Here is a 13510-nt window from a genome sequence, read left to right on the forward strand (position 1 = left end):
TCAACTAAAAGTCCATTACCATTGGTCCCTCAACTTGAATTCAACTTGAGAAATGGTCCCTTAACTTTAACCCAATTGTAGCAATGGTCCTTCCAACATAACTTGTTTTGACAAAAATTTTGATATAGTTGACGAAAATGACCATAATTACACACCTTGATGAGTTGAGGAACCCTAATTATATAAATGGTTATTCCAACATAATTTATTTTGGCAAAATTTTGACGAAATTGATGAAAATGACTATAGCTACAAATTTTGATAAGTTGAGGGACCAATGGTAATAAATTTTTAGTTGAGAGACCATTGCTCCAATTTGATTAAAGTTGATGGACCATTGCTACAATTTACTCTTTTTAATAATTACAACCATTTAAAGCACTATTTAAATAATAAAATGACATTTGACAATTCGGTTGGAGAAGTACAAAATTTGATATAAGACTTCAAATTATACATCAATCATCAATTGTAATTTGAATCTTATAATTTGACATTCCTTTGGAGGTGGTCTAAGTTAAGTAAAACATGCCCTAGTTATTTGAATTCCAAAAGTCACATACAAGTTAATCAAAAGAAGCAAGATTAATCAATACTAGACATTTGTTCAATGAGTCTGCTGATGAAGTGATAACCGTCTGATAAATTCCACAACTGCCATAACTGAATTTTTCGAAGCGAGAGATATGAAGTTGGCAGCCTCGTTGGGTTCGGAGGTGCCGGATAAAGAAGACGAGAGAGCCTTGATGACAATGAAAGGCACCCTTTGCTGAAGACAAACTAGGGCAACAGAAGCACTTTCCATGTCCAGAGGGCTAATGTTGAACTTATCAAATAAGAAGCTACGATAAGCTGCATTGGATAGAAAAATGCCTGCACTTGTTCCCCTTTCGACTCTATACACTTTTGGTGTATGAGGCAAACATGTCGTTGAGTTTAGGCAACGTTCAAGTTCCAAGTCCTACGTAAACAAGAAGAATGCATGAGTTATAAGTTAATGATCATGTTTTAAATGTACCATTACATCTTTAATTACATATAAATATTGTTTTAGGGTTTAGGGTTTATATTTGAAAGGTAATTAGATCGAGACTTAAAGCGGCGTAGTTTATGAGAGCACAAGTATCATAACATAAATCCGGAGGGAAATACTTGGCTCCTTCTCTTGAAAGTGGTCAATCATGCTTACCTGTCAATCACAGATTCACAGTTTGACACGTGTCAAACTGTGACTGCAAGAAAACAGAATGACTGATTTCAAGGGCGGAGCCAATCGGTGTCCAAATTTGGACTCTCGATTAGGTAACTTTTACCTCCAATTTTTGGGAGATTTCATAGTAGAGGGGATCAACAGCAACCCAAAAGGCATGTTGTCTTTCCTCCGGAGTTCCATCTATGGGGAAGACTTCCTCTGGTTGAAACCAAATGTTGTTCAAGAGGTTGTCATATGAGCTTCCATCTGTCACATTTGTTGTGTAATTTGCAACATTTAAGTATCCAATTTCTCTGGTGTAGTCTCCATCTTTTTCAAGGGGTAGCTCATCTTCAGGCCCATTTCCATATCTCTACACCATGCAATTTGTAAAAATGAAAAATAGACAACCACATAATATAGATATGTGTATGTGAACACCGTGCGCCTCGTTGCAATCTTAAATTGCAAATCATAAACTAACACATCTACTTAACCGTCTTGCAAAAACAAACAAAAAGAAATGTTTTGCTTGTACTCCAGACTGATTTTTCTGCAAGGAGCCAAATATGGAGCTAGCTAAGTTAGGTTTGGGGGGGGGGGGGGGGGGATTAGCTAGTACCAACCTGCCAGCTCCAAAGAGCAGAATGAGACCAATACTGAGGAATGACCACATCTGCAAGACTGAGGGATGGGTTTGCATGCCCTGCTATGCCATAGTGCACCACTCCTTCTATATCAAACTGGCTCAGTAATAGCTGAGTAGTTATTGCTGCATTAATCTACAACAATCGAACACCAAAAAAGAAATATTATAACAGAAATGGAAAAAAAGAGAGGAAATCAAATGAAAATTAAGAAAATTGAAGTAAAGCAGATATACTACCATTGACAGTCCTGTCATGACCAATATGACTGGCTTATTAGCAATTGTTCCGAATCGAAATCTCCTCCCTTAAAACCCGAAAAATGAGAAGAAATTTAAGGTAATTTAGCCAGGGAAGAAGTTTAATTTGTGTTAATTTGCAATGGGATACATTTCTTACCAGAGAAATCTATGAACAGGTTACTTGAAGTGAAGTTTGGAGATTGCAGAAGAGGATCCATTTCATAAGAATTTGGAATGACAAGTCCTAAATAAGGGCCACTCATGTTGGCCTCCTCAATCAACATTTGTGTCTCAGTTGACAATGCAACATTTAACTGCAGTGGACTAAGCATCAAGAGAGTATAGAGAAGTATGGAAGCTACTGATAAAGTTCTCATTGTTCCTGCAGAGAGAGAGAGAGCAGAAGAATATAGAAACCAGTAGTGAAACTGGAAGCATCAGAAACTTGTGTGCAAACTGTCATACTAATCATGTCATCGGGCTGACTTGGTGAAGAAACTTTTCTTTATGTGATTTTAACGATTTATTTTTGGATACATGTCAGAGTGTGATTTGCAAATGAATGAGGACTTAAAAGAAGATTTGGTATACACTAGTGATATTAAAGAATGAAGAATCGAACACAAAAATATTAGAGTTGAAAGAATCGAACACAGAACTTCAAGTTCCCATATACAAAGTGGACAGCAGGATAGGGGAGATTCAAGAGTTAACAGAACCAAGCGCAAAGGAAAATGGAAGAAACTTTAAGACTGTACCGAGAGCAAATACTTACAAATAATCTTGAAGCTAGAAAACCAGATAGCAGAAACAAACTCCAAGCTGAGGGCAGGCAGTCTCCTCCTCACTCAGTCACAGATCTCAGAAATCGATAGGGTGGGGGTTTGAAATATAATATTTAAATATTGTGGTGTGTTGGGATAAAGAGAGTGAATTATTAAATAGGGTTAATATCAGTTTATTACTTTCGAGTCTTTTAGTTTTGGTGTATTAAATTTTTTTTATCCTAATAACATAATTTATTAAACAATTATTAAACCCGTAGAGACAGAAATGTGCAGAGAGAAGAGAGATGCTAATTATGAGTGTCACATTCCTAATGATTAGGGTGCAACATTTCCCTCTTTCTTCATCAACTCCCCCTTTCTCTTTCCCTCCCTCTCCACAACCACCACCTTCTTCACCATTCCTCTCCTAAACCCCACCCTCCTCCTTATCCTACACCCCAACCCAGACCCAGACCCAAACCCACCATGGCCATGCAGACCTCAGCCTCCGTGACCTCCGCGCGACACTCTCGCCTTCCAGCACGCACTTACATTCCAATTTCCAGTCTTGCCTCTTGTCCTTCCTGAAAACTCCCTTCAACACCTTCTCCTTCCTCAGATACACGTCGAACCAGATCCCGTCGCCGACCCCGACCCGTTCCCTGTACCCGAACACCACCTTTCTTTCCCTCACATTCCTGTTCACGACCCGGTACAGTGCAAACGCCAGCGATTCATGTCGGATCTTCGACCAGTCGATCTCAAGCTCGTTCTCGTTGATCCGCAGAAGATAATTAAGAGTGAGCGATTCAGGTGATGGTTCCCGAGTATTCAAACCCGAAAACTGCAGAAGAAAAAAATCCCGAATCTTCAATCGATCTCTGCGTGACTGGATTCTGTGGTAGTCCGTCGATCTGCTTGTCTGAGTCTGGGTTGGGGTGCAAGATAAAGATGAGGGTGAGGCTTAGGAGAGGATGGTGGAGGAGGTGGTGGTTGTGGAGACATAGGGGAGAGAGAAAGGGGGAGTCGAAGAAGAAAGGGGGTGAGAAATGTTTAGGTTAATTTTTTTAAATTTTTAAATTTTTTTAATGTTCATGTGACATGTAGCCTCTAGTTATTATTCATCTGAGCATCACGTCATCACTTAACAATTGATTTAACAATAACAACAACCTTAACAGAAGTATGAAATTGTCCCAAAATTTTAACTTCAAGTATCATCCTATGATGAAAAAAATTTGATGTACCAAATGTTGAAAATAAACTAAGATTAACCATATTAAATATTTATAGGTTAATTTAATTTAATAATTACATCCAACTCATTTAAAAAAGAAAGGGATTTTATTTTCTTCTATATCCCATGTGTAATGTGTGTTGTTTTTATAATTTGGGCCAACTAAACAATTTTTTTTTTTGACTAAATCAAGGGTATCCCAAAGGCTTCCTAGGCCCAAGGACTAATCCCTCCGGCGCATGTGAAATGCTCCGACCGTGCATTGCAGCACGGTGCCTTTCCATTTTGAGCCAACTAAACATTTTACACCATTCAAGTTTGTAGTGATTTTTAAAATGAATTGTCAAGTTCTAATTTTGTGACATTGCACATTTGAGATTTTAAAATGGTATCAGTTTGCACATTTGAGATTTTAAAATGGTATCAGTTTACACATTTTGTCTCTTGAACATCTAATCATTCATTAAATTGATTTGAGTTTTTTTGTCAATTTAGTGCAAATGTGACTTATATATTAGTCCATTAGGTTCTCAACCTCACTCCGTCATCAATTTAATGAATGATCATACATTCAATCAGACTGAAAGCACAAATTGATAGAAATTCAAGATTTTAGAGTGCAATATAAAAACTTGAAACTTTGTGGTCCATTTTAAACAAGTACCCACATATAAGGGGTATAGAGTAATTAACGCTTATAAATTCATAGCATAGAAAACATGAATTATAGCAATTAACAAACTGCTACCATATGATTATTGAGAATTGTTATTGGCTCTCAAAACATTTAATTTTACACTCCAAATCAAGGGATTCAATTCACGAAAGCCCCTCAGTTTTATTCAAATTCCAAAAGTGGCATACCAAAAAAAGTTCTTAGAGTGAGTGATCACTTTGAAGCTGATAACTGCTTGACAAATTCCAAAACAGCAGTGACTGAGTTTTTGGAAGCGAGAGTTAAGAACGTGTCGACCTCATTCGAATCGGCGCCGCCGTCGCCAGCTAAGTCGGAGACAGCCCTGATGACAATGAAAGGCACCCTTTGTTGAAGACATATCAAGGCAACATAAGCACTTTCCATTTCCGCAGGGCTGACGTTGAATTTGTTATATATTTTGGAGTTTGGTAAAGTAATTTGGTTGTGATGATGTTGTTGCCTATACTTATATCTAGTTGCATTTCATCGCATAAACCTTACCCTTTAGAGTGATCGTTACGGCGACTCGCATGATAGCCATAGTTAACTTAGGTGTTTTTTTTTCTTTCCTTTTGCCCCTTTCGATAGGGTTTTCTTTTGCTGACCTTATTGCTCGACCCACTGAATACATTCAATTTTTTTTTTTTGTGAAAAGTATATTCAAGTTTACGATGCAATCAATGAAAAATAGGTATCAATGTATGTACAACAACCAAAAAAAGATGCATGCAATCCTCTATGCAATTTGCACCCATATCCCAGAACTCGGAACTTCATTGTGCACAACAAAGATCAAATAAAAACCCGGAGGAGCAATCTCTGCCGATGGCGGCGCCACAACCTCCACCCGAAAAAATTCTGATTCCACATTTTCCAACTTCTTTATGGCCAATATCAAAAGTCTTTGGCCCATGGAAAAACCATGGGTTGTGAAAGGTGGCGAGTACATGGTCACTTTCAAATCTGATTGGTCCACCTCAGCTTTCTTCAACTTGAACTCCACCACAATATATCCTCTGTATTTTACCATTTTACCCTTGTAATCGGATGTTATCATAGGTCTGTCCAAGATGAGTAAAGGGTCGAAGTATGGTGGGTAAAATTTCTCAACCCGAAGTTCTGTCGGATACTTTACTCCTGTGAAATTGTAGTAGTAATTTGTGTTGCTCCCAGCCACTAATATTTTGCCATCTGGCAATACCATAGAGGTTGAACCGTACATTCGTGGTATGGTTGTCGCCTTTAGCTCTGTGAACCGTTGGGTTGTTGGGTTGTCGGGTCTATAAAGTAATGGGGTCAGGTTCGGATCCTGTGCGAAGTTCCACCCGGCTATTCCCTCTTTGGCCCCATTGACTATAAGGATATCACCTGTGGGAAGGATCAACAGATCTCCCATAGTCCTTGGAGTTGGCATCATCTCCTTCTGCCATGTGGATTTTGGGTCCGTTATATCAATCCTTCCACAATCTTGCAATGCAGTTACGAAAATACCTTTCTCAACTAACTTTCCCGCTCTAGGATCCGCTCCACCACATATTATAATTTCAGCTAGGATTGCTTTCGGGTTCGGGTCACTGAGATTTATGGGTAGTAATGCCGCCATGCCAGATGCAGGGTAGTTTCGAGACCCACCATCAAGGACAGGAAGCTCCCGGACAATCTTGTTGGTGGTCGGATTGAGTAGAATTGAACGGTTATTAGCGAAGATTAGAATGTTGCCATCCGTGGAAAGGAAGACAAACGGGTAGAGATTATTCTCAAACGGGTCAGTGGTCTCTTGGAGAAATGGTAATGGAAAGTAAACATCATTAGAACCTCCCCCCTTAGGGATATACTCGTAATTGAACATGCGTCGGCCTCCGACCAATATGAAATTGCCATTTGGCAAGATATGTTGGGTAGAGAACCTATTTAAAATGTAAAATAATTAGTAGTCATCAATGTTCGTTTTAACTCTGCAATCAACAATTTACAGTTATTTATAAACACATCGGATATAATTAACAAGGGTAAATCTCAGTTAACTACCCTCAAGTTTCTTGGTTTTTAACATTTAGTACATGAAGTTTTTTTCGTCCCAGAGTCATACATAAAGTGTTAATTTTGTGACAGTCTCATACATTCGTTAGTTTGGTGGTTAAATCAGCAATTAACTGATGATGTGACGCTCACGTGGATAATGATTGGACGGTGTCAATATGGGTTCATGTGAATATTAAAAAAAAAAAATTAATTTTAATTTTAAAAAAAAAAAAAAAATTCTGGGCAACCACCCATTCCCCCTCCTTCCTTCTCCCTGCCTTCTCTTCCCTGCACCTATCCTCCCCGCACGCCCACCCATTCCCCTCATTCTCACTCCATTCTCTCCTCTGCACTCACCAATTTATCACGATTGCTTCTGCGATTGGGAATTAGGGTTTTTGGGGTGCGTTTCAGATTCAGATTTTGTAAAATCAAATTGGGTTTTGATTGTTGGGGTTTAATTTGTGGTTGCAGATGGCCCGTACCAAGCAAACTGCTCGGAAGTCCACCGGACGCAAGGCTCCAAGGAAGCAACTTGCTACCAATGTTCGCAGATACCTTCTTCAAACCCTAATATTTACTCCCTTTAATCTGCTTTGTTTTCTTTCAATGTGTTGATTCTATTTTGGGATTTTCTCAGGCTGCTAGGAAATCAGCCCCTACCACCGGAGGCTTGAAGAAGCCCCACAGATACCGCCCTGGAACTGTTGCTCTTCGTTATGTATTCGAACCCCCATTTAGTTACCCAATTAATCTTAAAATTTGTAATTTTGATTGTGGGTAATTACGGAAATCAATTAAGGATTGGTAATTAATCATTCTTGTTTTGTGATTTAACGTTGCTGGATTGTGATTGTAATGTGTTTGTGAATATGCCGCAATGAAATCCGCAAGTACCAGAAGAGCTCAGAGCTACTGATCAGGAAGCTCCCGTTCCAGAGGCAGATGGGTGGGTGTGCGGGGAGGGTGAGTGTGCAGAGGAGAGAAGGGAGGGAGAAGGACGGGAATGGGTGGGTGTGCGAGGAGGATGGGTGCAGGGAAGGGAAGGGAAGGGAAGGGAAGGGGAATGGGGGTCATGGATCTACCGTCTCCAATTACGTGTCTTTTTTATGTCTCCTTTATGTTTTTTTGACATGTTTCCTCTAAGTTAACCAATACTTAAAGACTGTTAAATTTTATTATTTTGTGTTGAAAAAATAAATTTAGACCAGCTATATTATCTCTTCCCCCATCTTCTTAACGACGACCAAGGTACCCACCCTTCCGCCATCTTCTCATTGACGCCGGCGTCCCTCCATCTCCTCCTCTTCCTTCGTCTCCCTTTGCTCCTCCATCCTCCTCTATTTTAGCCCAAACAATTGCTCTCTCCAACTAAATCAATGACACCGACTCCAATTCGAAGGCCTACAAACTTCCGTCCATCTGTGCGGTGGTGCAGATTATGTAAAGCATGGTGGTAAGATCCTTGCAACTAGTATCGTTGCATCTGGTGGCTATGCAGATGATTTCGATATCAAATTCCTTGATTATACAGGCCAAGTAGGAAATGTGATGATTACTGATTTGGAACCTGAAGATTAAAAGCTTGAACTGGGAAACCTTGCTTTGAAGAATAAGTCTGGATGAAAAGAATGGATAAAAGATTGGAAGAAATCATGAGCTACACGGAAAAAAAGTGAAGAATTCTGGATTTACTAACTGAACAGTTAGTCTGATTATTTTGGTTTTTATTTATTTTTTACTTCTAAATATTAGATAAAAAGTTAACAGAGTTATATCTATGTTATGTTAAATGATATGTGTCAAAGTATTAGGAAAGAGACACACAAAAGGGGACAGCAGATCTGAAGCGGGGAATGGGTGGGTGCCCAGATTTTTTAAATTTTTTTTTTTTAAGTTTTTAATTTTTAATTTTTTTAAATTTTTTAATATTCACGTGGTCTCATATTGACACGTGACGTCCAATCATTGTCCACGTGAGCGACACATCATCAGTTAACGGTTGATTTAACAGTCAAACTAACGGATGTATGAGACTGTCCCAAAATTAACACTTTAGGTACAATTTTGGGACGAAAAAAACTTCATGTACCAAATGTTGAAAACCACAAAACTTGAGGGAAGTGAACTAAGATTTACCCAATTAACAAATAACTAACAAATTAATATAACATACCATCTTGAGGCAGAAAGTGACATGGGGTGCTCCTCCCAGTCACAGGTATTGCATCCGGAGAGGTATCTCACAGACCTCCCTCCAACAGCCCATCCACCGGTTTGCACAAGAGTGCCATTAGCTGATAATCCACCAGATGAGCACCATGTGTCTGTCAAGATCTGATTTAAACTAACAAAGACAAAAGTAAGTTACAGCAAAACAAATGGAAATATGCACAAATATTTGAACTGGTTAAATTTTTTTAACCAAAAATTGAATCGAGACACTAATACAAGCAACAGTTTAGTGCCTTTATATATTTTGTTTAGTGTTCCTCTTTCTTTTTTTTTTCGATTTAAAGTTCGTAACCGATTCTCAAAATATTATGTAGTTATGAAACCCTTAAACTAGTTTATACATACCTTAAGCGGCCTAATAGCTGCAGTCTCAGTGTCAAATTCCACCGCATGAGCCCAGCAATCCTCTTCATAGTATTCTCCAGTTTCATCCCTCTCATCGAAAACCCGACGACAGTCTCCAGGAGGCAACGAGATCTCCGATGGACCGAAACCGGCAGCGTCAAACATAATGGCCTTGTTACTATTAGGCATGATGGTCATGTGCATGGCCGATACACCTGAATTCTCCGAAACCAATTCCCACCCACCTCTATACTCTCCCCCATCATACTTGGCGGCTCCATTTTTTTCACCACTTCCATTGTATATAACTATGACTGGGGTTTCACGAACCCTAGAGTTTCCAAACACATTAGGGTTTATGAGACAGTAGGTGAGGAAGAAGAGGGAGAGAAGAGGGAGGGGTTTGAGAAAGATGGACATTATTTTACAGGGTGCGCAGAAAAAGGATCTTTGCAATGTTTTCTCTTATTTCTTGGTGCTCCTTTTATGCCTTCTAAAATTCTCCAGCTTTGAATGACTTTTTGGATGGTTGTGCCATCTCCAATTCACCTAATTAAGTACCAGTTTTTTGGTACAGCTGAAATTCCCTTAAAAAAAAAGTAAGTACCAAAAAAGGGGCATTTATAACTTGAAATGCCCGTTTTTAAGTTATAAATTGAAAATATTGTCCAAATAAAAAAGATTTAAGCTAAACATAGTAGCGTAAATTTGTAATTAAACATGACATTAAAGTAATTGATTGAATGATGAAAGATGGGATGGGTCAAGATGGTGAGACATTTATCATCACCTCTTGTCAAGGTCAAATTAAGTAAAAAAAAAAAAAAAAATTCAGCCTGACAATTCTTGTACAGTTAATATAGTTAACGTGTAACATGATGGAGTTAGGAAAACAAAATTTTGTCGTACTAAAATTTAGTTTTAAGATTACAAAATTTAACTTTAAACACATTTGCGTTGGAATCGGCTTAGAGCTCATAGGAAGCACCAAATTAGATTTCAGTTGTCACCATGTTTCGAATTATTGGGTCAGACATTTGGATATTGCAGACAAAAGAAAAACGTGTGACAATGATTTGGACCCATAATTACTAAATTAATAACAATGAATTAATAAATTAATAACAATGATAAGGAGATGGTGTGGATTATGACAGAAACAGGCATAACATTGTTTTGTTCCGTTAAACTGATTAGCCATTTATTATGATAAACTAATATAAGTGTTTAGTTTTTAATTTTGATTTGTTTAAGTTTTGGTGCTACATTTGTCAGATCATGATATCATCTGTCTGAATGTGTTTTGTATGCGCTGATTTGCCTATTCCTTGGCATATTCAATCAATTCTTCAAATTATATGCATCTTCCGGAGAAAATTAATCATGTATTTGATTAAGGAATAGGTTAAATTTTAATTTGTATTATGTTTTAGGATCCGACCAGGATCCTTTTTTAATGTTTTTTTGTTCTTTCTTTATCAAGTTGGGAATATCACTGACTGTGAGCTTGTACAACTAGTTGTTGATTCATTTTGAATAATCAACATTATTTCTTACAATGTTTTGGGCGTATGAATAACACAAAGAAAACGGTCATGATACAAGCTGAGTAATAGTAATACTAATTAGTAAACAACTTGTAGATGATATTTGCTTATAACCAAGTGGTATGAAGGGACAAATGTGTAGGTGGAATAGTATTATTAAATGCATGATGTTTGTTTGCTTATAACCAAATGGCATGAAAGGACAAATGTGTAGGTTTCATGCATGACCTGTAGTAGTATTAGTAAATGCATGATGTTTACTTATAACCAAGTGACATGAAATGACAAATGTGTATGTTTCATGCATGACTTGGAATAGTATTAGTCGTCGGGAGATTTTGCATCAATTTGTTTTTGTTTTTAATATGTGTATATTAAGTTTTATTTTAAGAGGATTGCTCATCATCCCTAAGTTGTGATAATGGCTTTATTTATCGTTGTTAAGTGAGTTTAATTAAATTTTGAGATTATGTTTATTCACTACATATGTTTCAATTTTTTTTTTTTTGAGTCGAGTGATATCATTACTAGTAAGTTAGATGTTAGATTAGTCACCGACATAATTCGAACTCACGCCGTCATGCAAGAGCACAACACTTTTTCACCACTGTGGTAAAGTACCACTTGCTAACAAGTTGATTGGCCTGTGTGACTTTACTCAACCACATAATTTCATTAAAGTCAAATCTAACGGTTAAGAGAGTGTCCTTTTTTTTTTTTTGAAAAATGGAGATCCATTCCCTTAAAGGGCCTATATAGATATGTGTGTGTGAACACCGCGACTCGTTACAATTAAAAAGTCATTCTTCTAAACTGCAAATCATAAACTAACACATCTAGTGATGCGTCTTGCAAAAACAAACAAAAAGAAATGTTTTGCTAGTACTCCAGACTGACTTTTCTGTTAGGAGCCAAATATGGAGCTAGCTAAGTTAGGTTTGTGGGGGAAGGGATTAGCTGGCACCAACCTGCCAGCTCCAAAGAGCAGAATGGGACCAATACTGAGGAATGACCACATGTGCAAGATTGAGGGATGGGTTTGCATGCCCTGCTATGCCATAGTGCACCACTCCTTCTATATCAAACGGGCTCAGTAATAGCTGAGTAGTTATTGCTGCATTAATCTACAACAATCGAACACCAAAAAAGAAATATTATAACAGAAATGAAAAAAAAAAGAGGAAATCGAAGGGAAATTAAGAAAATTGTAGTAAAGCAGATATACTACCATTGACAGTCCTGTCATGACCAATATGACTGGCTTATTAGCAATTGTTCCGAATCGCAATCTCCTCCCTTAAAACCAGAAAAATGAGAAGAAATTTAAGGTGATTTAGCCAGGGAAGAAGTTTAACTTGTGTTAATTTGCAATGGGATACATTTCTAACCAGAGAAATCTATGAACAGGTTACTTGAAGTGAAGTTTGGAGATTGCAGAAGATGGTCCATTTCATAATAATTTGGAATGGCAAGACCTAAATAAGGGCCACTCATATTGGCCTCCTCAATCAACATTTGTGTCTCAGTTGACAATGCAACATTTAACTGCAGTGGACTAAGCATCAAGAGAGCATAGAGAAGTATGGAAGCTACTGATAAAGTTCTCATTGTTCCTGCAGAGAGAGAGAGAGCAGAAGAATATAGAAACCGGTAGTGAAACTGGAAGCATCAGAAACTTGTGTGCAAACTGTCATACTAATCATGTCATCGGGCTGACTTGGTGAAGAAACTTTTCTTTCTGTGATTTTAATGATTTATTTTTGGATACATGTCAGAGTGTGATTTGCAAATGAATGAGGACTTAAAAGAAGATTTGGTATACACTAGTGATATTAAAGAATGAAGAATCGAACACAAAAATATTAGAGTTGAAAGAATCGAACACAGAACTTCAGAGTTTCCATATACAAAGTGGACAGCAGGATAGGGGAGATTCAAGAGTTACAGAACCAAGCGCAAAGGAAAATGGAAGAAACTTTAAGACTGTACCGAGAGCAAATACTTACAAATAATCTTGAAGCTAGAAAACCAGATGGCAGAAACAAACTCCAAGCTGAGGGCAGGCTGTCTCCTCCTCACTCAGGAGAAATTTTTTATTGTGACCAACAATCAATAGGTCTCCTCAGGAGAAAACTCTCACTCGGTCACAATCTCACAGATCTCAGAAATCGATAGGTTGGGGAGTTGAAATATAATATTTAAATATTGTGGCGAACAAGTGGACTAATATTGGGATAAAGAGAGTGAATTATTAAATATTTATAGGTTAATCTAATTTAATATTTACATCCAACTCATTTAAAAAAGAAAGGGTTCTATTTTCTTCTATTTCCCATGTGTAATGTGTGTTGTTTTTATAATTTGGGCCAACTAAACATTTTACACCTTTCAAGTTTGTAGTGATTTTTAAAATGGATTATGAAGTTCTAGCTTTGTTAAATTGCACATTTGAAGTTACAAAATTGTATCAGTTTATACATTTTGTCTCTTGAACATCTAATCATTCATTAAATTGATTTGAGTCTTTTTTTTTTTGTCAATTTAGTGCAAATGTGACTTATATGTTAGTCCATCAGGTT

At 37.5% G+C, this 13510-nt stretch overlaps 2 protein-coding genes and 1 long non-coding RNA gene across 10 annotated transcripts; 1 reads left to right on the forward strand and 2 right to left on the reverse strand.

Annotated features, from left to right (window-relative positions):
- Positions 1–416: 416 nt before the first annotated feature.
- LOC103431319 (aldehyde oxidase GLOX1-like) lies at positions 417–13199 on the reverse strand. 8 transcript variants are annotated; one of them, XM_070814679.1, is made up of 6 exons: positions 8981–9134; positions 2239–2463; positions 2079–2146; positions 1819–1974; positions 1314–1565; positions 417–961 (listed from the first exon to the last, which is right to left on the reverse strand). In XM_070814679.1, the coding sequence occupies exons 2-6, from the start codon at positions 2456–2458 to the stop codon at positions 608–610; spliced, it is 1050 nt and encodes a 349-aa protein (XP_070670780.1). In that variant the 5' UTR covers positions 2459–2463; positions 8981–9134; the 3' UTR covers positions 417–607. The 8 variants fall into 8 exon arrangements, with proteins under 8 accessions (XP_070670780.1, XP_070670781.1, XP_070670782.1 ...); XM_070814680.1 differs by having other exon boundaries at positions 2239–2395; positions 8981–9079; XM_070814681.1 differs by lacking the exon at positions 8981–9134 and adding an exon at positions 2857–3908 and having other exon boundaries at positions 2239–2395.
- On the forward strand, positions 7212–7622 carry LOC114821461 (uncharacterized). The gene is made up of 2 exons (XR_003768773.2): positions 7212–7350; positions 7445–7622. It is a non-coding gene; the product is annotated as an uncharacterized lncRNA (long non-coding RNA).
- LOC103415462 (bark storage protein A-like) lies at positions 11885–12539 on the reverse strand. The gene is made up of 3 exons (XM_070812639.1): positions 12320–12539; positions 12160–12227; positions 11885–12055 (listed from the first exon to the last, which is right to left on the reverse strand). Exons 1-3 carry the CDS (start codon positions 12537–12539, stop codon positions 11885–11887), a joined length of 459 nt encoding a protein of 152 aa, XP_070668740.1.
- Positions 13200–13510: the final 311 nt, after the last annotated feature.

This window comes from Malus domestica, chromosome 15, assembly GCF_042453785.1.
Source record: "Malus domestica chromosome 15, GDT2T_hap1".
In the NCBI taxonomy this organism is placed as follows: domain Eukaryota; kingdom Viridiplantae; phylum Streptophyta; class Magnoliopsida; order Rosales; family Rosaceae; genus Malus; species Malus domestica.